The sequence below is a fragment of the Arachis ipaensis genome, chromosome B02, assembly GCF_000816755.2.
Source record: "Arachis ipaensis cultivar K30076 chromosome B02, Araip1.1, whole genome shotgun sequence".
Classification (NCBI taxonomy): Eukaryota; Viridiplantae; Streptophyta; class Magnoliopsida; order Fabales; family Fabaceae; genus Arachis; species Arachis ipaensis.
In genome coordinates, this window is record NC_029786.2 from 17,338,442 (window position 1) to 17,361,796 (window position 23,355).

Genomic DNA, 23,355 nt, shown 5'->3' on the forward strand with positions numbered 1-23,355 from the left:
ATAACTAAATTTTTTTTAAATTTATCTTTGTTTATATCTTCAATCTTAATTCAATCTCTATTTTTTACTCACTACTGCTTCCACCACCATCAATTCTGAACCTACATTTTCTCTTTTTTTTAGCTTTTTCATATAATTTCCTTTAATCTCTTTAATTTTTGTTTTTAGTTTATTGGCATTTATTAGTTTAATTCTTGATTCACTCACTGTCTGCAAGCACGGTAAAACAGTACCAGAATATGATACTAAAAAAATGAATTGCAGCTCTGCTGGTAATAGCAAATTAAGAGAAGGAGATTGAGAATTGAGTAAGGAAGGAGAGAGAAGGATGAATATTCAATAATTGAATTGAATGAACATTCATAGCAATATAAGGAATGTTGTACACTATATATAGTTAAAAAAGAAGAAAATAAAAAATTAAATAATTAATTCTTCTAACAGAATTTTACTACTCTTTCTCTAATAGAATTCCACTACACTACTAATGCTAACCAATTTTTCTGCTAACTATACAATTCTAATAGAATTCATCTGTATTTTATTTTAATTTATCAGTATTAGTATTTATTTCATTGCCCACAAGCTGGAAGTACTTGGTTTATGTAGATGAAGTAATTGTAGCTTGGACAAAAGGTAAGTGAAAGGTCCTGGGGCTAGGGATTTAGTGAAAATGTTAGCAGGTTGATCAAAAGAAGCAATGTGTTTCAAATTTGTAACACCCTCTTTAAATTTGTTTCGAGCAACATGACAATCTATTTCTACATGCTTGGTTCTCTCATGAAAAACTGGGTTCGATGTAATGTACAAGGTAGATTTATTGTCACAGTAAATGTCCACAGAAAAAGGAGGATGAATATGTAATTCATGCAGCAATTTCAATAGCCAAAGAAGCTCACAAGTGCCATTGGCCAAGGCACGATATTCTGCTTCAGAGGATGATTGAGAGACTGTAACTTGTTTCTTGCTCTTCCAATATATCAATGTGGAATCAAGGAAGAAACAATAACCAGTTATAGATTTTCTTGTGTCTTTACAAGCTTCCCAATCTAAATCATTAAATCCTGAGAGGGTGAAAGAATTCTGAGAAGAGAAAAAAAGTCCAGCAGCTTGAGATGGCTTGAGATACCAAATCACACAATGAGCAGCCTTCAAGTGCACATCAATCAGAAAATTCATGAACTGAGATAGGCACCCAACTGAATAACTCAGATCAGGTCTGGTATTTGTCAAGTAAAGCAGCCTTCAAACCAGTCTACGATATACTGATGCATCAAATAGAGGTGTCTCTTGATCCCTAGACAATGAGGTAGTGTATTCCATGGGTGTTGCTGCCGGTTTTGCACCCAACAGACCACAATCATTGATTGGATCCAGCGCATACTTCCTTTGATAGAGAGCAATTCCATCTTTGCTCCTTGCTACCTCCATCCCAATAAAGAATTTAAAATCCCAAGATCCTTGATTTTAAACCTGCTGTCCAAGAAGCTTTTAACAGAATTGATTTCATCCAAGTCATTCCCAGCCAGAACAAGATCATCAACATAGACAAGGATAGCTGTGAATTTTATTAGAACAGACTTGGTGAATAAAGAATGATCATTATCTGATTGATAAAATTCCAATTCTGTGAGAGTAGCAGATAGTTTAATATTCCATTGGCGGCTTGCTTGCTTCAAGCCATACAATGACTTATTAAGCTTGTATACCAAACTTGGGTCTGAATACTTTAATCCCTTAGGCAGCTTCATATAAACCTCTTCATGTAGATCCCATGAAGAAAGGCTGTATTTACATCAAGTTGGTGTAGATACCAACCTTTGGCAGCAGCCACTGCGAGAAGTACTCTCACAGTGCTCATCTTCACTACCAGGCTAAAGGCATAAATGTAATCCACACCTGTAATTTGTGTGAATTCTTGTGCAAATAGCCTGGCTTTGTGTCTCTCAATAGTGCCATCATGATTGAATTTAGTACAAAAAATCCATTTGCAGCCAACTGCATTCTTGCCAGGAGGCAATGCTGTAATGATCCAGGTCGTGTTTAATTCAAGAGCTTCCAGTTCTGCATTAATATCCTTCCTCCAACAATCATGCATGATAGTCTCAGAATAATATCTCAGGTCAGGGTAATTCATGAGTGCAAGAGTATAGGCCAGGTGTTTAAGAGAAAAGGATGGGATATAGGATACTTACATGTTGAGGATGCAATAGCAGCGTGCTTGGAATTTCTATGCGAATTTACTACAAAGCAGTGATAGTCTCGCAAATACGAGGGTTGGTTTCTTGTCCGTGTTGATCTTTTCAACTCAAAAACATTGGCAGGATTTGGAACTTCAATAGCAGAACTAAGATGAGATGCATTAGGTAAATCCACAGGGTCAGAATCATGATAATTATACAAATGAGATGGTGATGCAGCTGTCTCTAAGATGTTCAAATCATGCAAAGGTGAATTAGTTTTATATGATGATATAGGTGTGAAGGTTTGAAGTTGATCATTAGAAGCTGCAGTTGATGCAATAGGTAAAACAAATTCAAAATGGTCCAAATCATGAAAAATAAGAAAAAGATCCATATGTGAATGAGAACCAGAATTAGTATTTTGTTCAATTGGTGAAAGTGTTGGATTATCAATGATAGTTTCAGTGGACAAAGATTGTTTAAAAGGTAGAACCAATTCATAAAATTCAGTATTTCGAGAGAGAAAGATTTCCCTAGTTTTTAAATCCAAGAGTATACTCCCTTTGGTTCCAGGCTTATAAATCAAGAAAACACACTTTCTAGACTTTGAATCTAATTTTTGTCTTCCATTAGTAAGTGTGCATGCGAAGATTAAACAACCAAACACCTTTAAATGCATTAAATCTGGTTTTGAACTAAACAATGCTTCATAAAGAGTTTGATTTTTGAGAGCAGCACTAGGTTCATGATATGTACTGAATATTGCACTACATATTGCCAAAAATATTTGGGCACATTTGAGTGAAAAAGAAGTGCTCATGCTATATTCAATATGTGTTTATGTTTCCTTTTCACAAAATCATTTTGTTGTGGAGTCTCAACACAAGAGGTTTCATAAACGATTCCTTTTGAAAGGTAATAAGAATCCATTTTAAATTCAAGGACATTGTCGCTTCGAATTCGTTTAACATTTATACCGAATTGAGTTTGAACTAATTGAATAAAATCCCGAATCAATTTTCTGGTTTTTTATTTTAATTTCATGCAGTATGTCCATGTGAATCTAGTTTTATTCTCTACAATGATAAGAAAATAATTGTGTCCAGATCTGGAAATGATTGAAAGTAGTCCCCATATATCCATATACAATAAATCAAATATGTTTTCTAATTTTGTATTACTAATAGCAAATGGAAGCTTCTTTTGTCTTGCATAATGGCAAGAATTACAAACATGAGGAGAATTAATGCATTCTATGAATGAAAATTATTGTTTTAATGTAATCATCCTATTATGAGGAAAATGGCCTAATTTGGCATGCCAAAGAGATCCTAAATCCTAATTTTGCTGTATACTGAGTGAGGTAGAGAAAGCTTTAACAGAGGCACAAAACAATTGTTGAGGTGTTGCTTCAATCACATAAAGATCACCAATGACTTTAGATTGGCCAATCATCCTCAAAGATGGAAGCTCATGTATCTCATAGGAAGAATTAGTGAATCTGGCTTCATGATGCAATGATTTTGTAAGTTTTGAAACAGAAATTAAATTATATTTGAAGTGAGGTATGAAAAGAACATTGATAAAAATCAAATTTGCTGTCAACTACACAGTTCCACAAATGTTTGTAGTTGTTTTCGACCCATCAGATAGATTTACTAAAACTGGTTTAATATGCATGAAAGTTTTAAAAAAATTTTGGATGAAGCAAGCATGATCAGTGGTACCACTGTCAAGAATCCAAGAATTTGTAAAAAAACATGAAGCACTAAGAATGTGTCTACCTTTTAGGGTAGTTAAAGTGGCAGAAGAAGTGATATGGTTGACATTACTTGAAGCTGTGATGGATGATTGCTGCAATAAAGCCATTAAGTTATCCCTTTGGTCTTGAGTTAGAGCAAGCTGAACTTCATTATTCCTTTTCTCATGACTAGAATCAGCCATATCAACACCTGAACCTTCAATTTCACTTTTGGTGTTAATATGATTAGCTGTTTTCTGTTTCCAGTGTGCTAAAAACCCATTTTTCTTGTAACAATTGTCAATTAAATGTCCAATTTGGTTACAATAGGTACATTGCTTAAATGTGTAATCTTTTCCAAAGGTTTTCTGCGAGTGACTGCCTTTGCCTGTGGTAGAATTGGACTTTTCTCTCTCTTTTTCTTTGGAGAAAGTAGACTGAGTTCTTCCTGAGGATTGGTGTACATCAAAAGCATTTGCTACAATTTTGTTGTCCAATAAATCAATAGATAGCTGTCATTCCTGTCGTGTTAGCATAACCAAAATAGTATCTTTATTTGGAAGATGTCTCAATAACATGATCTGAGACCTCACACCAGCATACTGCTCGTTTTATCCTCTCAGAAATTTCATAACAAATTTTTCTGAAGCATATTCTCTAACAACTTTCAATCCACAAGTACAATTATCTGAGCAAGATATACAGCTACGAATGACTCTAAGACTTTAAAATTCTTTCCAAATTGACTTTAATTATGCAAAATAGGAAGTAATAGAGAGATTATCTTATTTAGCAGCGTATAACTCTTCTTTCAAAGCAGCAACTCTGAAAACATCACCATGAGAGTATCGATTCTTGAAGTCCTTCCATAGTTCCGCAGCTTAAGTGATCCACATGACACTTTTTACAACTTCTGGAATAAGAGACAGATTGATCCAATAAACGAGAAAATTGTTGCATCGATCCCACGCTTCATACTTCAGTTCATGCTCCGCTGGTTTGATTATTGATCCATCAAGAAATTTTACTTTGTTCTTAGATTTGAGAGCCCTCCACATATCATGAAAACACTAATAATAATTCTGAGGTGTGAGTTGGAGAGGAATGAGCGCTGTTCCTGGACTTTCTGCTGGATTCAAGAAATAAGGGCTCAAAGGATCTTATATGAGCATCGCTAAAGGTGAGTTGTTGAATTGCGCTTGAAATTGAGAGAATTGCTTCATAAATGTCGTAAACCTTTCAAAATCCGCATCGACTTCAGATTCGCTATTTGGATTCAAGCTTTTGTCGTGATTGTTTCCCATAGATTTAGCAAGCTCTCGTACCATATAAAACATTACCAAAATATGATTGCTAAAGAAAAATGAATTGCAGTTCTACACTGAGTAACAACAAATTAAGAGAAGGAAAGTGAGAATTAAAAAAAGAAAAGAGCTAAATTTATAACAATATAAGAAATGTTGAACACTATATATAGTTACAAAAAGAAAAAAATAAAAAATTAAATAATTAAATTCCTCTAATAGAATTTCACTACATTACTAATACTAACTAACTGTCTAGTTATACAATTCTAACAGAATTTATCTGCATTTCATTTTAATTTATTAGTATTTATTTTGAGCACTCCAAATTCTTTTGTCAATAAAACTCACGGACGTTCTCACCGAATCCTTTTCATCCTCTTCAACTCTCTAGCCATCTTCCTCATTATCGTTGCTACTATTTTCCTCCACCGCCACCAATTCACCACCACCATTCCAACTTGATTGATGGCAACGATTCAATAATCTCGTCTATTCAACAACTTATTTGTTGCATCTTTTGTTCTTGTCTTTTCATCTTCTACTGTTGTTCTATTTTTTTCCTCTTTTCTGAGTTGACTACTCCCCAAACACATCGAGGATCATGTGAAATGAATGAGCCGGATGTAGCAATGGAAATTGTTACAGTTGAAGACTGGAGCATGTGGTTGCCGTCTCCTGAGAGGAAGCTACTCCTTGAATTGGCGGTAGTGCGACAAGGGGTTGTTGGACGAGGATGAGCATAAATGAGGTATGCAAAGAGCCAAGGACTGCCCAGTCTTCTGGCGTGAGAACAACGATGAGGATGAGGACGGTGGCTGGAAAGAAAGATAGTTGGTCGGAGATGATGGGCAATGACGGGTGAATCATTTCCCTTTGGTAAAGTTTTTTTATGATTGATGAATTTGGAACTTGAATCAATAATATAAAAAAAATAGAGAAAGAGAAAGCATTTTGTGCAGAAAATGTCGTTGTTCACAGTGATGGAGGTAGAATTTACTCAATTTAGGGGCTAAAAAATGTTGATATGGAAGTAAAATGAGTGATATTATTTAACATGGGAATTGTTGGTGTTTTTTAAAATTGTGGGAGTACACAAATCGGACTCTCCGATTTGTGTTTAAAAGTTGAAAAAAATTTAGAGTACACAAATCGGAGTTAAAAAAAATTAAAAAAACTCAGAGTACACAACTCGGACCATGCGAGTTCTTTGGTCATGAAATTTTGCTTCACAAATCGCATGGTCCGATTTGCAGCTGATGGAATTTGAAATCTGAAACATGGAATTCGGACCCTCCGTTTTTCTTGTTCTGGTAATTCACAACTCGCAGGGTCCGAGTTCTTCTTCTTCTAATCCCACAACGAGGTGAAGCACCCCTCCTCCCCATACGCGAGTCTAACACGTTCTTTCCTTCCATATTCAAATTAATTAGTGCAATTTAGGAGTGAGTTAGAGTGAGTAGAGATGGAATTGAGGTAGAAGATAAAAATTTGGGTATATTTTTATAATTTTTGGAATATATTGTAAACATTTAAAATTTTTTGTATTTTTTTTTAATATTACATGTATAAGTTTTTTTTGTCAATTAAATTAGTCTAATATTAACAAAAAAAAATATTCTCATTACTTTACTCGTCTAAATCTTATCATTTAATTTAGTTAAATTTAATTCAAACAAAAGATTTGTACCTATAGCATTTTTTTAATTACAAGCTCCTCTTAAAAAAAATATTTATTCAAGGTATAATTAACGGCCTGATTGAAGATTTTAATGGTATATAATTGAATTTAATGAAATTGAATTGAATTTTATTTTGAATAAATGGGTAAAATTACATCATTGAATTAAATTCAAGTATTTGAATAAAAAAATTGGATTAATCTAAAAATATTAATTTTAAAAATAATGTTAATTGAAAAAATTAAATGATTTTTCGTAGTTGATTCCAATAATAAACTCAACAATTAAAAAATATAAACTATCAAAAACTAAATTGTTGAGTAGTCTAATAATATAGCAAGTAAAAAAAATAGATATTAATAACAAATTATAATAAATTAGTAACTAATTAATGTCATTAAAAAAATAAAATTATGTCACTTTTTGTTAGCGTTATGATTGACACAACTTTATTTAAAATAGTTAGACGTTGTAGATAATTTATACTGTGTGTGGATATTTTTTTAGTTCTATATAATAGACCTTTTAAAAAAAAAATACTAAGTTAGTTATATTTTTTACTTCTACACAGTAGCCTTTTTTAAAAAAATATATATATTAAGTTAGTTGAATAAAAGTACTTTATGGTAATCTATAAAAAGAACAAAAAAATTATTTAATAAATTATTATTTAAAAATACTTCTGATATATTTTTTTCCCCATTAAAAATCTAATTTAAAAGAAGAAATTTTATTTTGTGAAAAAATGAATTTCTGAATATATTCATTTTTGTTTGTGTTTTGGGGTTTAAGGTGAGGGAAGAAGAAGAAGAAGAAGAAGAAAGAGGGTTTTCTTTCGGTTTCTGCAGTTTACTGCCTCCAATGGTTTCGCTATCAACTTGGGTTCGATATTTTGCTCACAAGCTCGAATACTCCGTCTCTCTCAGCTGGAAGGTCTCTTCTTTCTTCACTCCTCAATTTCTTTTGATTCATATTCTTTTGTTATTTCATTATTTATCATTGATTGAATAATCTCGCGAATTCGCTGAATTACAATTTTTATTTTCTACTGATTATTGGAATTTTGATACCTTTTGGGTTTCTGTGGTTGTTGTTGATGGTAATCACTTGCATTTTGCTGTAAAGTTTGAATCTTTTTTATTCTTCCAAATTATACGAACCCTGCTTTAAGGAAAAAAAAAGAGGGGGAAAAGTTGAAGAAAAAAGAGTAAAGAAAGATTAGAGAATGAACCATTTCTGATTTGAGGTTGGAGCTATAAGAAAATTTTTTATTGTTCTTGAGGTTCTTCAACAGTGAAATGATGGTGAGAGAATGTGATAATTAGGGTCTAATAGCACATTATTGTGTTTTGCACAATGAGATCAAAGCTCTTATCTTAGGTTAAGAAATTAGTTGTTTCTGAATGCTTTGTGAAAAGGAACTCACTCTTAGGTTTATTGATTAGTTTGAAAAATATTTCTTACAATAATAGATTAATGACTAAGATATTAAACTTCAAGTCTGGATCTAAAAACTGGCTATAATGTCTCTCTTTCTTTCTATTAATTATTTGACGGACACTTGAAGTCGAACTACGAGATAATGCTTTTAAAGGTAAGGTAGCGAACCTAGGCCAACCTTTTTGTGTGCTGTAATATCAAACATCAATGGAGAATTTACGAACAATGATCAAATTGTCTACTTAGCAGAGACGTTTCAAGGATATGTTTTCGTGCAGATGAAGTTCTGCTTCCATATATCGCATTTCTATCACATAATAGCTGTGTATTGTTGTGTTGTGTCTCAGAACTATAAAGGAGGTCATATTACAGATAGAGAGGTCGGTGATGTTGTTTGGAAAAACTTCTTCCAAGGAAAGTTGACATACACTCACTGGAATAAAGGAGAGGAAATGGCCCCTACTATTGCTGGAAAAGCAGCGACACTTCTTGTTCGGAAATTACCGAATCCTGACCCAACGTAATCACTTTCTTCTTCAAGCATATCCTTTGTGCTTATTGCTATTGCTATTGCTATTGCAAGTTGTTTGATATTGGCTGTATAATGCTAGAAATACAATATAGATGCTTGGCATAAAATACTTATACCTCGTTTATTATGTCTTAATCAATCTTTCAGAGTACCATGCAATCTTTGTTTGTTGACTCTTATTCTTTAGTTAGAATTGTTTGGAATTTCTTTCTGCCATTTGTTTTCTTTTCATTGTGTGTGTTGATATATTGCTGTTTTTACTCTCTCTTAATGGACTTTTAAAGTAATATGGAATATTCCAGTCAAGAACTAATGCTTACACATGTTATCTGTATACTCTTTTTGTTTAAATTAAAGGCAGTTGGTGTTACTATTGAACCATTGGTTTGTATTAACATTGAATCTTACTTTAAAGATGAATGAATATCAGGTTATACATGACTTGCAATGGCTTTAGTAATGAATAAAAGTAAAACCTTTTCTCAAATGTTCGACCAAGGAAGAAAAATAGGGTAAAGCATTCTTAGGTTCTAACTTTCGTTTCTCCGATATGCAGTCATATAATATTTCTTGCTGATGTGGACTGAATTCATTAAGATCATGTTTTGCGTATTTGTTTCTTAGTACTTACTGCTTAGTCAATATTATGTATACGGGTGAACCTTGATGTGGCAGTAATGTTGCCGATTCTGGTCTCTTTGGGGGGTTTGATAACGGTTGTTTGTTGATGAGTGTGTCTGAAATTGTTCTTTACATATGTCATAATTGAGCCAACATAGTTTGTGATTAGTCTTCTTTGTTATAACAATAAGTTTGTTATCATAAATTTGACTGTATTGAGTTATCAGGATAGATTCCATAACTCCAAATAACTATCATGACTACAATACCCAAGAAAAAAAGAAACGAAAAAGTACACACTATAAATTGACTTTGTTAAGTTAATAAAAATCTTTTCACGCTGAGAATAATGTTTACTTTTATGACTTGAACCGATCGCTAGTTTAATCAGTTTGGTCGTTGAAACTCTGGATACTATGTCTTAACGGTATGTTTGTGACATCATATGAATATTGTAGAGTTCCATTTCATTGTCAAGTTTGGTTTTAGCAATTGATTTTTTTTTTTGCTGGAGCTCTTTACTCGGTGTATTCTCATTTCAATTACTGGTTAGTGATGTACATGTTTCTTTTACAGGCATGTTTTTGTAGGAGATGTTGTGGTCATGAAGGATCCTCAGAAGCCAGATAACTACCTAGTTAGAAGATTAATGGCAGTTGAAGGTTATGAAATGGTTTCTACTGATGAAAAAGAGGAGCCCTTTGTTCTTGACAAGGATCAGTGCTGGGTAGTGGCTGACAATGAAAAGTTGAAAGCAAAGGTATAAAATACTTTCTTTTCCCACAAACTAGTCATCGTATTTACATTTGCATTTGCATTTACAATTTACCATTACTATTATTTGTATGCCCTCGATCATTAGTTGTTGTCTTGATGAAAATAGAAAATTTTGATTGAACAATCTTGCGATCAAGCAATGAGTTACTATTGGTACACAAGTTATCACATACCGAAGTTATAGTTTCCTAGATTTTTCATACATTTAACAATGATAATTGGGTTTATTTCAGAAGTTTGATTGGCTAGAAAGTTTCCCGTGCTTAGTTTTGTTTGCTTGATGGTGTAAACCAACACTTGTACAACATATCATGTAACATTTGAATCATTACAACATTGGCGTGAATCAGAGTTTAGTTATTTCTTTTCCCTTTCTTTTTCTCACCAAGTCATAGCAATGAAACAGGCTACAACTCTTACACAACCAGAAATGTATAATCCACATAAAAATTTTCGTCAGAACCTCTATTGCTTTGTACTGTTGATAATACCAAATTAGCCTCTTAATGAATAATATTTTTCGATGAAATATGTAGCGATATGTGGTTAAATAGAACAGAGGATATAGTTAACCTTGTTTAATGCTTCCAACCTAAATAGCAGGAAGCAAATGATAGTCGAACATTTGGTCCAGTTCAAATGACAGACATTGTAGGCCGAGTCATATATTGCCTACGAAGTGCCGTAGACCACGGCCGCGTACACAACAGGTGACTTTTTAACTTTTCTCTTTTCATAATTGTGTGCAATAAATAATGAAGTGGATCTGATGTATTTTACTACGTTTCCAGTCATTTCGGCATGCGAAAGGATTTGCCAGTGTTGGAAGTGGAACTCGATGTTGACGAGATGGCAAAGAGTCACAAAGCCTAGAAAACTCCCCGGCTCGCTAAGCGCTGACTTGTCTATTTGATGTTTACGTTAGTTTCTTCTTGCGGATTTTCTTCGAATTGAGAGGAAGAATAAAAACAATTATGATTTTTAAAGCTAAGAATGGGATGGTGAATAGGTATAATGTGGATTTTCAAGCTCAAATTCTTCAACGTTATGGGCAATTTGTAAGCACAAGTTATTGTAAGCTCAAGTTGTAGTAATGGGCAATTGTGCCTTCTCGTTTTCTGCGTGCAACTTTGCAAGTCATTTGACTCAACTTAACCAAGTATGATGAAAAATGGTTGCATTGTTTGAAATTATGGTACCACATGTCTACTATTTTGTTCCATCCACAATGATAAAGAGATTGTGGAAGTTCAATGGCTCTAGTTGCAAAATGTTCAAGTAATCTTTCAGAATAATTCTGATTATAGTTAAGTTACACTAGGCTAAAATTTTTAAAACTTAATAATAATTCTTCTCTAAATTTGTATATTTTTAAGATTTATGCCAAAATATATTTATGTTTTTGTATATTTATTTATAATTTTATATATTATTCTGGTTGAACCACAATTCAATTATTTAAGAAGAAGGATTAAAACAATGTCATGCAGGTTTAAAAAAGAGTATATATCAAATTACTTCTTAAAGAATTTTAGATCAAATATTAGGTTTATAATAAATTTTTATTACTTTGGAAGTTCTCGAATATTTTTACAAGAATTAAATTTTTTCAAAAAACTTTAAAGTGATAAAAATTAAAAAAATATTATTCATACATTAAACACATTTGAAATTCGTATAAAAATATAGTCATTACTAATTAATTATAAAAAATACTAATATCAAAATAGTGTTTGTTACTTGGTTACAAAGCCTAGTTATAAAACTCAGTTTGACCTGTTCGGTTGGACCAGAAACCTGCTAACCCGGTCACCAGGCCAAGCTGAGCCACTCTCTGAACCGTTCCCGACTCCCCGCATCAAACCTAGTGGAACCCGGTTCAATCCGTCCGGTTTTCATAAAAACGGGGGGCTTTTGAAATCCGGATCCAGTGATGCTTCTTAAAAAAAAGAAAAAAACCCGAACTCCGTTTTGTTGAAAGAAATCAAACCCTTGATTCCGCCATCTTGTTCCTTTCTTCTGTTGTCGCCACCTGTCGTTCGCCGTCGTGTCCCTGCGCCGCTGTCCTTTCCTTCTCCTCCCCCGGTACCGCATCTTTGTCGTCTTCTCCTTCGGCGCCGCGTCCAAACAGAGCATATTCTGCTGTGGAGGCCTCCAAACGGTAAGCCCCTTTCTTCTATGATTTTGATATTGAATTGCTTTGATTGTTGATTGATTCTCTTTGAAGTATTGTTTTACTAGTATGTTTGATTTGATGATTGTTTTCTGTGGAAAAAATTGGGAAACAATCACCAGCTTGACTTTAAGGGATAGATTATGATCCGAGAGAATGATAATTTGTGCACTGGCAAGTAGTTGCAATTAATGACATAGATTACAATAGAAAAATCTGCACTTATAAATAGAAGTGGTTATTGATGGGGAAAAATTTAGACAAGAAAATGGTAATGGCAATGGGAGATGATGCTGGCTAAACCAGGTAATCTGGACTGCCTTATAATCATCCATATCCCCATTTAATTCTTCGAAGAGACTGAAGTAATGGAGTTTTTTAATTCAACTTTAAGCATTTTTCAATATGACTATATTGTTTCCAAGGCTGAATTAGCAGCAGTTTTTGGAACTTGCAGAAGTTGCTATGGCCTTCTGTATGATTTACGTGTAAAATTGCGTATAGATATTATTTATGAAAATTTATCCTCTTTTGAACTTGCGCTACATATGTAAACATTGGCTTCTTCAATACGAAACCAACCATGTTGTTTCCCTTAATCTGAATCCATATGCTTATCTGTATGTTTTTATCTTGGTGGTAAATTACATTAATCACTTTATTTGTTACTTTTATTTCATCTCATTGAATTTGAAACTGAGTGAGGACCACTAGGAAAAGAGTAACTAAGTTATGAAATACAATACTTTGACTAGAGTAATAGGCTTGTAGATATTGAAAAATTTTGTTTTATTTTGGCATGTTAACATGTTTTGGTTACATAGTTCCATTAATGGCTGCAACCAGTGGTATGAAATTTTACCGAAAAGAATTGGTCTAGTGCCTTGTTTTGAAATTGTGGTGCCATGTCGAAATGGCATGGCGGATTATGGGCCCACCGACATCTGGGGTCGCTGTGTTGCAGAAATCACATGGCCACAATTGCGGCAACACCATGGTAGTCCGCGACGTGAATGGCGGAAATGGCAAAAAACGAAACAAAGATAGAGTACAAATGTAATATCGTGGTTTGTTAAACTATATATTCTTCAAGGACCATCAAAGACCATCAAGGATTAGATTCCAACACAGTCCATTTAAGACATCTCCTTGTTTTTAACTTGATAACTTGGTAACTTGAAGTGATGCTTACGTACTCATTATGTGAAATGCATAATTGATCAGCTGTGTGCAAGAACATGTATATGTGTAATGTAGTTGTGATTGTGATTCAAGTCTTACTATTTATTTTTTATTAATCATTTCAGCTTGAATTACAGAGGAGAAGGAAGTAGCATTCATGGATTCACAGGGACAGACAACTTCTTTGCAGCGACTTCAGAATGTTGAAAAGGTTATATATAAAATTGAAAGCATTTAGCTGTAACATCTTGTGGATGACAGAACATCAGTTTTTTTAATTAATATTTTCCCCTTGCCGTTTCTAGAGAATTGTCAAGGTTTTGGAGCTTGCAGGAGGAGTCATGGATGAACTTGCAAGCCCTCTAGGTCCTAGGAAAGATGTGGTCCAAAATCACTGCCTTGAATTCATGCAATTAATCAAGGTACGACCACTGACAACTTCATTTATAGGGGGAAAAAATGGCAGTGTAACACACTAGCAAAACTAGTGTGGTATATGACTACTTAATTCCAGTTTTCTCATTTCAACCATTGGATAAGCATAACATTATTTCTGGCACTTATTAATTGTCAAGCCCTTTGCTGTTTTCATATGTGGATTAAAATGTTTGTGAATTTATGAGAAAATCCACTGCCTCAGGCCTTTGCATTCTACAAACTCCTGAACCAAATTGATATAAGGTTGGAAACATTAAAGGAACATTATCAAATGCATTGAAAATATTCTTATTCAAAATTTAAATGACTGAATTCTCAAACATAGTATAGATGGTGAATTAATCCCTGGATGCCTGCAAATAAATAATGTGAACTTGTGATCAACAGTCTCAATAGTTCTTGTTTTGGTTCATCCTTGTGAATCTGATGCCTCTTGGTTCTTGTGCTGGTTCATCATTGCTAATTTGGTGCTCAAATATTTCAATTTAGGGTAAATTATTGTTTTAATCCCTATCATTTGGGCTAAGTGTTAATTTTGTCACTAACCTTTGAAATTCTCTATTTTTGCCTCAAAACATTTTATTTCTTCCTATTTTAGTTCTCTAGTCAAAATTAAAATTTTTTTCTTAAAATACCCGTCATCCATGATCACATTCTTCTAGGCAGTGGCAACATGCATAATTTTGGTGACTGCATTGGTTGGTTGTAGTGATTTGGTCGTCAAAGTGGTAGAATAATAAGGGAAATAAGAAGATATAATAGAGGAAAAATGATATTTTTTGAAAGAAAAAGATTCAATTTTTGAGCACTAGGCAAAAATAGAATGAAATAAAGCATTTACGAAAAAATAGGATGTTTTAAAGGTTAGGGATGAAATTAGGAGTTAACCCAATCAGGATAAAAACAGTACTATACTCTTCAATTCATGTGTTTAATTTTCTTTTAGAGTTGGAGTGATGTAATCTTTGTAAGCTCTTTAACCTACTCTCCTACAATCTTGTAGGACATCCAAGTGGCATTGCGTGATGAAATTAAAAGTGCATGTGAATATCGTCCATTCGAGAAGTGTGACTATGGGTCAAGAATAGCCAATGAGATTTGCTACAAGAAAGTGGAACTTATTATGTCACAATTGGATGCAATGAAACAGACTATAGATGATTATCATGCAGCAGTATGAACTTATATCTTCAGAAGCCTGGGGTTGAGTTGAGTAGAAAGTGTCAGTGAGAAGCTCCGTTCAGAGGGAGGGAAGAATTTCAGGGGTTAGCTTTTCTCTTTTCTTTGTGTGTGTTGTACATTACCTATGTATGTTAGTGAATGTTAAGATCTTTGATATATATTATATTAAGAATATCTTACAACTCTCAATATCACATTTCGATTTTGTTTAACTAGGTTTACATCACTACTCTTAGTTGATTTGAGCTCATGAATAAAGGTCAGCTAGTGTGTTGATCACTTGATCCATTATCTATCAATAGGTAGAAATACCCATTATTTGTCTGTTCTTGATTCTTTAGTCCTAAATGATCCTGCAGCAGTATAGAAAGAAATGATAGCCTGGTTCTTGTTGGCCACCGACATGTTTTGTGATTTTTTTAAAGTGAGGAATGGATGGATTCATTTTTAATAACTTCAGTGCATTTTTTCACTATATAACTATTTTTAATATAACAGACCAAATGAATTAGGGTTACTGGTTAGATAATATATACAAGGGTTTATATATTATATATAAGAGCGGGTACAATTTTTTTTTCCGTCATCTCTAGTTATTTCTAGAATTAAATATCGTATGGATCTAAGTAACTTGGATTTGTTGAAAGGTTAGCTCACTTGTTCTTTTATGCAAGTGTTGGGAATTTGAATTTTGTTTTGTGTATGTAATTTATTGATCAGTAATAAATCCTTCAATGGAGTTCGACTTTGTGATAGATTAATTTTTGATATGTTGGGGGAGAGAATACCTTGAGAAATAAAAAAAATGTGTATGGATCTTAGATGAAGTAGTGCACGTGTTGCTTCCGAATGAGGTGGTGGTGAACAAAAGTATAAAATGATAATGCAAACCAAATAAACTTATATATATTTTTTCCCTTATATTTTCGGTGTTTTTTTCCCTTTGTATTGGACAAACAATTAGACAAATATTTATCTCAAAAAAGAAACATAGCGCTTGTTTTTCATTTTTTCCCCTCCTAAAAAGTGTGTTGCAGCATAAATTTATTTTATTTTTTCTGTTTTCATACATAATGTTTTATATTTCTATTTTAAGATAGTTATAAAAGATTCGAGTTAATTATCATAATTCATACATGCAACATGAAAGAAGCGTTCAACTTTAAGGTGAATAAATAATAGCTTCAGAAATGATAAAAATAAATAACGAGGCATGTAAAAATTGTAAAAATGTAATTATGCAAGTAATATTGGATTTTTTAAAATAAATAAAATAATTATTTTAATTACGGATACACGTGTCAATGTATCACGTTATTCATAATCACATTTAACTACAATACATGAGTCAAATACAATACATGAGTCAAATAATTATTTCATAAGGCACAAACACGTGTCAATGTATCACGTTTGCCTTATCTTGTTTACAGTGTAAACGAGATATGCCCATACTTATAACGAGATAAGGCTAGAAAGTGCCTATAAATAAAACTTGTTCACACCACTCCTGACCCACTAAACTCTCATTTCTCTCTTTTTCGCACGGTTTCTTGATATTTATTAATTCCTCGGACGTCATGGCACGCCCATATTTCTCTCTTTCTTGATATTTATTAGTCCTCCGAATTTTCGCACCTCCCTTACAATTTTAAACATAATCGAATTAAAATCTAACTAAAATTACAACGACAAAGAAGATAATGAACCAAAATACTATAACACTCACCAATATCCGAGATTCGTTGATATTGTAATCGTCGGCCCCCATATTCAAATGCGGAGTTACCTCGTGCATCGCGTCTAAATCCAATGTATGGTAGTGGTTGGGTACAGATGATAATTCTGGAATTGCGGAACAGGAAAAAGGTACCAAATTGATTCACTAATGGGAGTCTCTAGTATGAACTCATCAAGGTTCTGAAAACCGAACCGGTCATCAAACCGCTTGAGCTACTGGTTCATCGGTTTAGAAGTTCAACCGGTTCAACCATGGTTCAATCGAAATAACTGAATTATAATAAAATAATATATCAAATTTTAAATAAATATACAAAAATATAAAATATTCTGATATAAATCTTAAATATATACAAATTAAAAGTATAATTCCAATTAAAATCTCATAATCACATTTAACTACAATACATGAGTCAAATATTAAAAAACATATCAAAGGTCAAAATTTATATACATATAAAATTTATAGTATTATATGAAATTTAAGATAATCACAAAAAACAAAAAAAATATTGAATTAATCAAACCAATAATAAATATTCAATCATCTATTTATCTAGTTAATTCAATTCATCTATTTTTTCGTTAAAAACAAAGATGAAAAAATTATTTTTTCTATAACAAAAGATTGGTCATTATCAAGGTCCATATTTATGTGTGAACTTGTGTAACGCTATAATTTCACTTATCAAAAGCATGCCAAACATCTCTCCTCATTTCACCTCCCAAATCAATGAATTCAAGTATCCAGCTATTTGACCTAAGTATGATATAAAGTAGAAGTATCAATTATTATTAGACAATAATATTAAAAATTTAAAATGTAGCATCCGATGCTCGATGGAACAAAGCATACTTATTGTGAGCAGAAGAAATGGAAACATCAGAGTTAAAAACTGAAAAACTGCAGACCCTAAAGGCCCAACCGTTGCATTCTCTACCTTTAATCCTTGTTGTGTAAGATCCATTCTCATGGCTTTCTTCTCTCCCAATAAGTCAACTACTTGAACGTGTATTTGAAGTTATCAATAGAAAAAGATAATGATCCATTTCTCCTTACAGAAGAACTATTCTAAACCCCTCCTTCTACTCATAATGAACAAATAGAAGTTCTAACAAACTTTTAACAAAAATTTCAACATAATTTCAATAAAGATTAATAAGATTTTCAGCTAATCATAATTTTAGCAAACTTTCAGCACAATTTTAACAAAGATTAAACATCTTTTTTCAAAAATTAACCAAAAAGAAAAAAATACAATAACTCGATTTGATTAAATACTATGTAAAATGAATTTTCTTTGTTTGGGATTAATTTGATATTGAAAATAAATCCGCATTTGAATCAATTTGAGATATTGGGAATGAATTTTATTGATTTATCGAAAATGATTCTGAGGGTCGGTAAAGATTTTGACATTGGAATTGGTTCGATTTGTTGGTATTGAAATGAGATTTGAAAATGATTTCTGATATTGGAATTAGTTTGAGTTATTAGAAATGATTGAAAAGAGGTTGAAAATGGTTCGGTTGGGACCCGAAAAGGGTAGCTAAGCCCGAGTTTTAGGGGAAGTGCTGTCGAAATTTTATAAAATCTGAGGTTTTATTTGAAAAGTTATTTTAAAAGATTTGGTTTTGGAAAATTAAATTATTTGAGATTTATTTAGTTGAGAAAAGGTGTATTCTATTTTTAAACTCGATTTATTAAGAAAAACATAATGTTTTAAATCCAATTTTGTAAGGAGAGATTTTGTTTTGAGTGTTGTTTTGAGCTCGGTTTTTTAAGAAAAGGAATCTCTGCCACAGGAGAGCAGAGATCAAGGATTTAAAGGATATATTAACTTAAAGAGATTGTCTGCCACATGAGAGCAGATGTGACATTGTTTGGGCCTTAGTGCCAAATGTAAAGTGGGGACGCCCACACACTGAGAACTGTTTTTCAGATGTACGCTTATTGATTTGGAAAGTCACACTGTATACGGCCTAGCCGTACGACTTAAAGTCACACTGTATGCATCTGGAAAGCCATATCTGGGACTTGTGCCCGGGTAATGTCGGCAGCGGGTAGGCAACCGACACATGAGCTCATGGCCTGCATTAGGAATAGACATGCATCATGTTGTTTGCACATTTGTATTTGGTTGTGTTTGCTTGTATTACTTCTCTGTGATTGTGTTGTTTGACTTGTTTGTATGTTGGTTTGAATCCCTTACTTGTGCTGTTAGTTCACAGATGTATTGAGTTGAGATGTTGTGGTTGAAAAATGATTATGTGGCTGAGAGATGGTTAGTATGACTAATTTTGTGATTAAAATCTGTTTTGAGTTTAGAAATTTAAAGAAAAGTAATTATTTATCTAAAGAAGAAATAAAAGTATTTCCAAAAGTTTAACAAAATAGTTTTACTAAGTAAGTTAATTATTTGCATTAAATTCATTACTTTTACGGCATTTCCATTTCCTATTGAGAACATGTGGTTTGTTCTCACCACAAAATCTTTCACCCTTTCAGTGACAGATTCGAAGACTCAGTATAAAGTCGCGGACGAATAGTTGAAATTATTTATAAGTTAAGTTGTTTTCATAGGTTTCCTCCCCTTTATTTATTAGGATTTTATTTTAGTTAGAGGGATAGGTATTGTATTCGAGTTTTATATTGAATTTAACTGTATAGCCTCTATATTTATTAATAATTATGTGATTATTATTATTATTTGAAGATCTTTGATATGTGGTTTTAATTACTAAAACAATTTTCTGAAATTTTCCTAGAAACTCAAATGTGATATCGACGTAAAGGCTCAATATAAATAGATAATAAAGAAAATCAGGTCCGTAGTTCTAAACTTCTAATTTAAAATTTTAAATATATCTAAATCAATTTGGGTTGGTCGAGTGATTAACCTACTCGTCCACTTAAGCAAATGTCGAAAATTTGAATTTCGTCTCGTATGTGAAGCAATTCATTGGTTAATTGTATATCCTTAAATGGAGTTCAGATCCACGACAGATTAGTCCTTAACTTGTTGGGTATCATGGAAAGCCAATATATATATATATTTGTGCCCCAACAGCTAAATTGTTTTAGGTCCATTACTAAATACAGATCCAGTACTATACACATAAAATGTGTAACAACTTAAAAATATATATCTAGGTGCACCCGTGATAGGAGTGAACACGGATCAGATATAGCCGAAATCTCAATCCGACTCACACAAAAATTACCAGGTTGGATTGGATCCAATATCCACTTTTTTAAGTTTGGATCTGATTTGGATATTTGCGGATCAAATCAGATATCGAATATATCCGCAAAATATAAAAATATTTTTAAAAGGTGTATTTTTATTAAAAAAATATCAATAAAATCTAATTTTCTACTCTTTTAAAGTATATATACCCGTTAACATTTTAATTGACTATTTATTTTGTTTAAAAAATTAAATTTATAGATCTCACAATAGTTAGAAGATTCAAAATTATACTTTAACAACAATATATTAAATTCACGTCTCATTGTTGTCTTTGAATAATTTTTTACTTTGATTCCCTGAAAATCAGGTTCTAATTATTAACTCTATAGCCTACTGTAACTAGTTGACCGTACCCATTTAATGAAATAAAGTTAAGGCTTTATTATAGTGCATGATTTTTTATGTAGGATTAATCTCTTTATCACATACATATAATATATAATAGGACACAATTCTTATTTTTGATTGGTTGGTTGATTCGTTTGGGTTTATTCAATCGCTACAATAAAAATTATTTTTGTTGATAAATTTTTAGTGCCAATATATAACATAATACCACTATATATTTTATTTAATTTATATTTTTGCGACAATTATAAATTTATCGTTATTACTATATGTTACAATGACAATTATATATTTTTTACGACTATTAAAATGGTCTTTATTAGCAATTATGTAATTATTGTTAAATTTTTAGCAATAAAATATAAGATGATTAATGTCTAATGGTTGAAAAATATATTAACGATTATTTTTATTATCGCTAAAAATAAAATAAATTACCGTAAAAAATAATTTTTTTAGTAGTACAAGTGTCAGAAATTTAAATTTTTCAAAAAATTCGTTTTTGACCTACTAAAATAAAAGATATCGTAAGAATATATAAAAGACACCACTTAATATATCTAATTTAGGAAAATATTTATAATAGCAAATCATAATATATATCTATTTTTTCAAGGTTCAACAATTAAAAAACAAACATTGAATTTAATTAAACCAAAAGGCCAATAACATAAACCCATGATCAATACAAATAATATAAAAAATCATCACATTGATATTAACTTTATTTAGAACGTCATATAAATTTATAACATATAAATGCATTTATATTATTATTATTGCCAAAAAATCCCATTAGAAGAATCCTCCACGACCATAACCATTGTTAAATGGATTATTTTGGTATAGAAAATCAAAAAAGCCTCCACCATTGTTATGGTTAGAATTTGAATGGTAAAAATGATTTCCAATATCGTCGTCGCCGCTGTTTCTCCCAACACCATTCCTGTTATTTACATCGTAGAGAAATAGACCATTATATCCTTGTTGGTGTTGGTATGATGGATACCAAACAGGGGTACTTTGGTCATCCAATTCTCTCATAGCGTCAAAAGGGTTGACACCAGTAGCAAATGCTATGTTGGAAAAAGTACTCATACTTCCATGAGTAGGGTATGATCCAATAACTTCAGGATTAACTTGATCCATGGTTTGATCTATTTGAAAAATAATTAAAACAAGTCACATTGAAAAATTAAACATTTATTATTAAGACAAAATTAAATTGGCCAGCAACAATAACTTTGTTTAATAATAAAATTTATCAAATTTATTGAATATACAAATTCATTTATTTTTGTACTTTATTTAACAATAGATTTTGCTTAATTGTAGAATCTACAAATGTAGACTTTTTTTTATAGAAAGATAAAAGTTTGATATTTTAACTAATAATTTAAGATTTTAAAGGAATAATATAGATCTCTTTAGTGTAAGTCACTCGATTATGTCCTTTATCTATACAAAAAATAAAAATTATTATAACTCTAAAAGTTAAAATTTCAATAAAAAATATAAGAGATCTCTACTATATAATCTATATCTATTATTTCATAGCTAAAAGAAAATTGTGTGTAAAATAATATATGGAGATTTTAGAAAAAAAAATTCCTTTTATCATTCTCCAAAATTTAAATTTTGAGCAAAAAACATGAGATCTTTATGTATACGATGCAAGTATCTATTTCTAAATATTTTTTTCAAAATGATAGTTGAAACCAAAATCAAATTATTTAAAATATCTAAAGCTAATAGAACATTAATTAAAAAAGACAAAGAAAGCTTACCACCGTCATAAAATATAGATGCCACACTCTCAGCTACAGTCGTAACTGCAACCTGATTTGCAACAATTTTGAGTGAAATTTGATTTTTTAAAGTCTGCTGAAGAACTACAAGAATTTCTTCTATCTCTTTATCTTTTTCACAACTTTGACCAATCATATCCCACCAATTGGTGATGTTGTCATTTTTAATTGTCTTTAAAATTCTAGAAAAAGTTTTGGCTCGTTCTTTCTCAGCATTTAATCGATCCACAAGTGAATCGTTCTTTTTAATAAGATTTTGCATGTCCATCCTAGACATTCCCTCCATGATGTAACCAAGGAACTGATTACTACCTTGAGGTTGTTGTTCGTTTGAGAGAGCCATGTTCATTGTCTTTAACGAAGAATCGCCATAGTAATAGGCTTTCCCACTGGAAGAATATATGATCAAATCAACACCAGCATCACATAAAGATTTTAATTCATTTGCCTTTTTCAGCAAGCCGTCTTTTCTCTTTGTAAAAGCGATTTGACAATTTTTCTTATTCTCAATCCTCTTTATCTCTATCTTTTGTCTCCCTTTAGTTTTTTTTATCATTTCACTACCATTCTCCATTTTCAAAACAAGAGATTAGTAATGACTTAGTATATGTGATGTGAGTAGTATAGAGTATATTGTGTAATGATGAACATGTTTCATTATGTTTATATAGACTAATAAATATTTAGGATATTTAATTTCTATTTTATTTTTTGTATTATTTGTTTCTCTCAGATAATTTATTATCGTTTAATCTTTGAGTTTCTAATAAAAATTATGCGCATAGATACCAGATACCAATATATGGTGATAAAATCAAGGGTTAAAAATTCTATAATACAAAATTTAAGTGAGAAATAATTTTTTAGAAAATATATTAACATTTCTAAATTTTCAATCTTTCTCTTATATAGAAAAAAAAAAATATATAGATTCTTTCAACTTTTACTTT

General features: G+C 31.7%; 3 protein-coding genes across 5 annotated transcripts; 2 read left to right on the plus strand and 1 right to left on the minus strand.

Moving 5' to 3' along the window:
- On the plus strand, positions 7,639 to 11,481 carry LOC107625041. Of its 2 annotated transcripts, none has more exons than XM_016327571.2 (5): positions 7,639 to 7,843; positions 8,698 to 8,870; positions 10,080 to 10,263; positions 10,881 to 10,990; positions 11,072 to 11,481. In XM_016327571.2, the coding sequence occupies exons 1-5, from the start codon at positions 7,772 to 7,774 to the stop codon at positions 11,151 to 11,153; spliced, it is 621 nt and encodes a 206-aa protein (XP_016183057.1). In that variant the 5' UTR covers positions 7,639 to 7,771; the 3' UTR covers positions 11,154 to 11,481. The 2 variants fall into 2 exon arrangements, with proteins under 2 accessions (XP_016183057.1, XP_016183058.1); XM_016327572.2 differs by having other exon boundaries at positions 10,884 to 10,990.
- LOC107625040 (mediator of RNA polymerase II transcription subunit 11) lies at positions 12,191 to 15,534 on the plus strand. 2 transcript variants are annotated; one of them, XM_016327569.2, is made up of 4 exons: positions 12,191 to 12,441; positions 13,761 to 13,846; positions 13,941 to 14,057; positions 15,077 to 15,534. In XM_016327569.2, exons 2-4 carry the CDS (start codon positions 13,793 to 13,795, stop codon positions 15,251 to 15,253), a joined length of 348 nt encoding a protein of 115 aa, XP_016183055.1. In that variant the 5' UTR covers positions 12,191 to 12,441; positions 13,761 to 13,792; the 3' UTR covers positions 15,254 to 15,534. The 2 variants fall into 2 exon arrangements, with proteins under 2 accessions (XP_016183055.1, XP_016183056.1); XM_016327570.2 differs by having other exon boundaries at positions 12,235 to 12,441; positions 13,773 to 13,846.
- Positions 21,393 to 22,979, minus strand: LOC107626947 (agamous-like MADS-box protein AGL16). The gene is made up of 2 exons (XM_016329831.1): positions 22,385 to 22,979; positions 21,393 to 21,754 (listed from the first exon to the last, which is right to left on the minus strand). Exons 1-2 carry the CDS (start codon positions 22,977 to 22,979, stop codon positions 21,393 to 21,395), a joined length of 957 nt encoding a protein of 318 aa, XP_016185317.1.

What these genes read in the sequence shown, in the direction of transcription:
- LOC107625041 (XM_016327571.2), top strand. Translation starts at nt 7,772, where the DNA reads ATGGTTTCGCTATCAACTTGGGTTCGATATTTTGCTCACAAGCTCGAA. An exon ending in TTACCGAATCCTGACCCAAC is followed by an intron (nt 8,871 to 10,079) that starts GTAATCACTTTC and finishes TTTCTTTTACAG; the next exon opens with GCATGTTTTTGTAGGAGATG. An exon ending in ATGAAAAGTTGAAAGCAAAG is followed by an intron (nt 10,264 to 10,880) that starts GTATAAAATACT and finishes CAACCTAAATAG; the next exon opens with CAGGAAGCAAATGATAGTCG.
- LOC107625040 (XM_016327569.2), top strand. Translation starts at nt 13,793, where the DNA reads ATGGATTCACAGGGACAGACAACTTCTTTGCAGCGACTTCAGAATGTT. An exon ending in GACTTCAGAATGTTGAAAAG is followed by an intron (nt 13,847 to 13,940) that starts GTTATATATAAA and finishes TGCCGTTTCTAG; the next exon opens with AGAATTGTCAAGGTTTTGGA. An exon ending in AATTCATGCAATTAATCAAG is followed by an intron (nt 14,058 to 15,076) that starts GTACGACCACTG and finishes ACAATCTTGTAG; the next exon opens with GACATCCAAGTGGCATTGCG.
- LOC107626947 (XM_016329831.1), bottom strand. Translation starts at nt 22,979, where the DNA reads ATGGAGAATGGTAGTGAAATGATAAAAAAAACTAAAGGGAGACAAAAG. An exon ending in ATCTATATTTTATGACGGTG is followed by an intron (nt 21,755 to 22,384) that starts GTAAGCTTTCTT and finishes TTTTTCAAATAG; the next exon opens with ATCAAACCATGGATCAAGTT.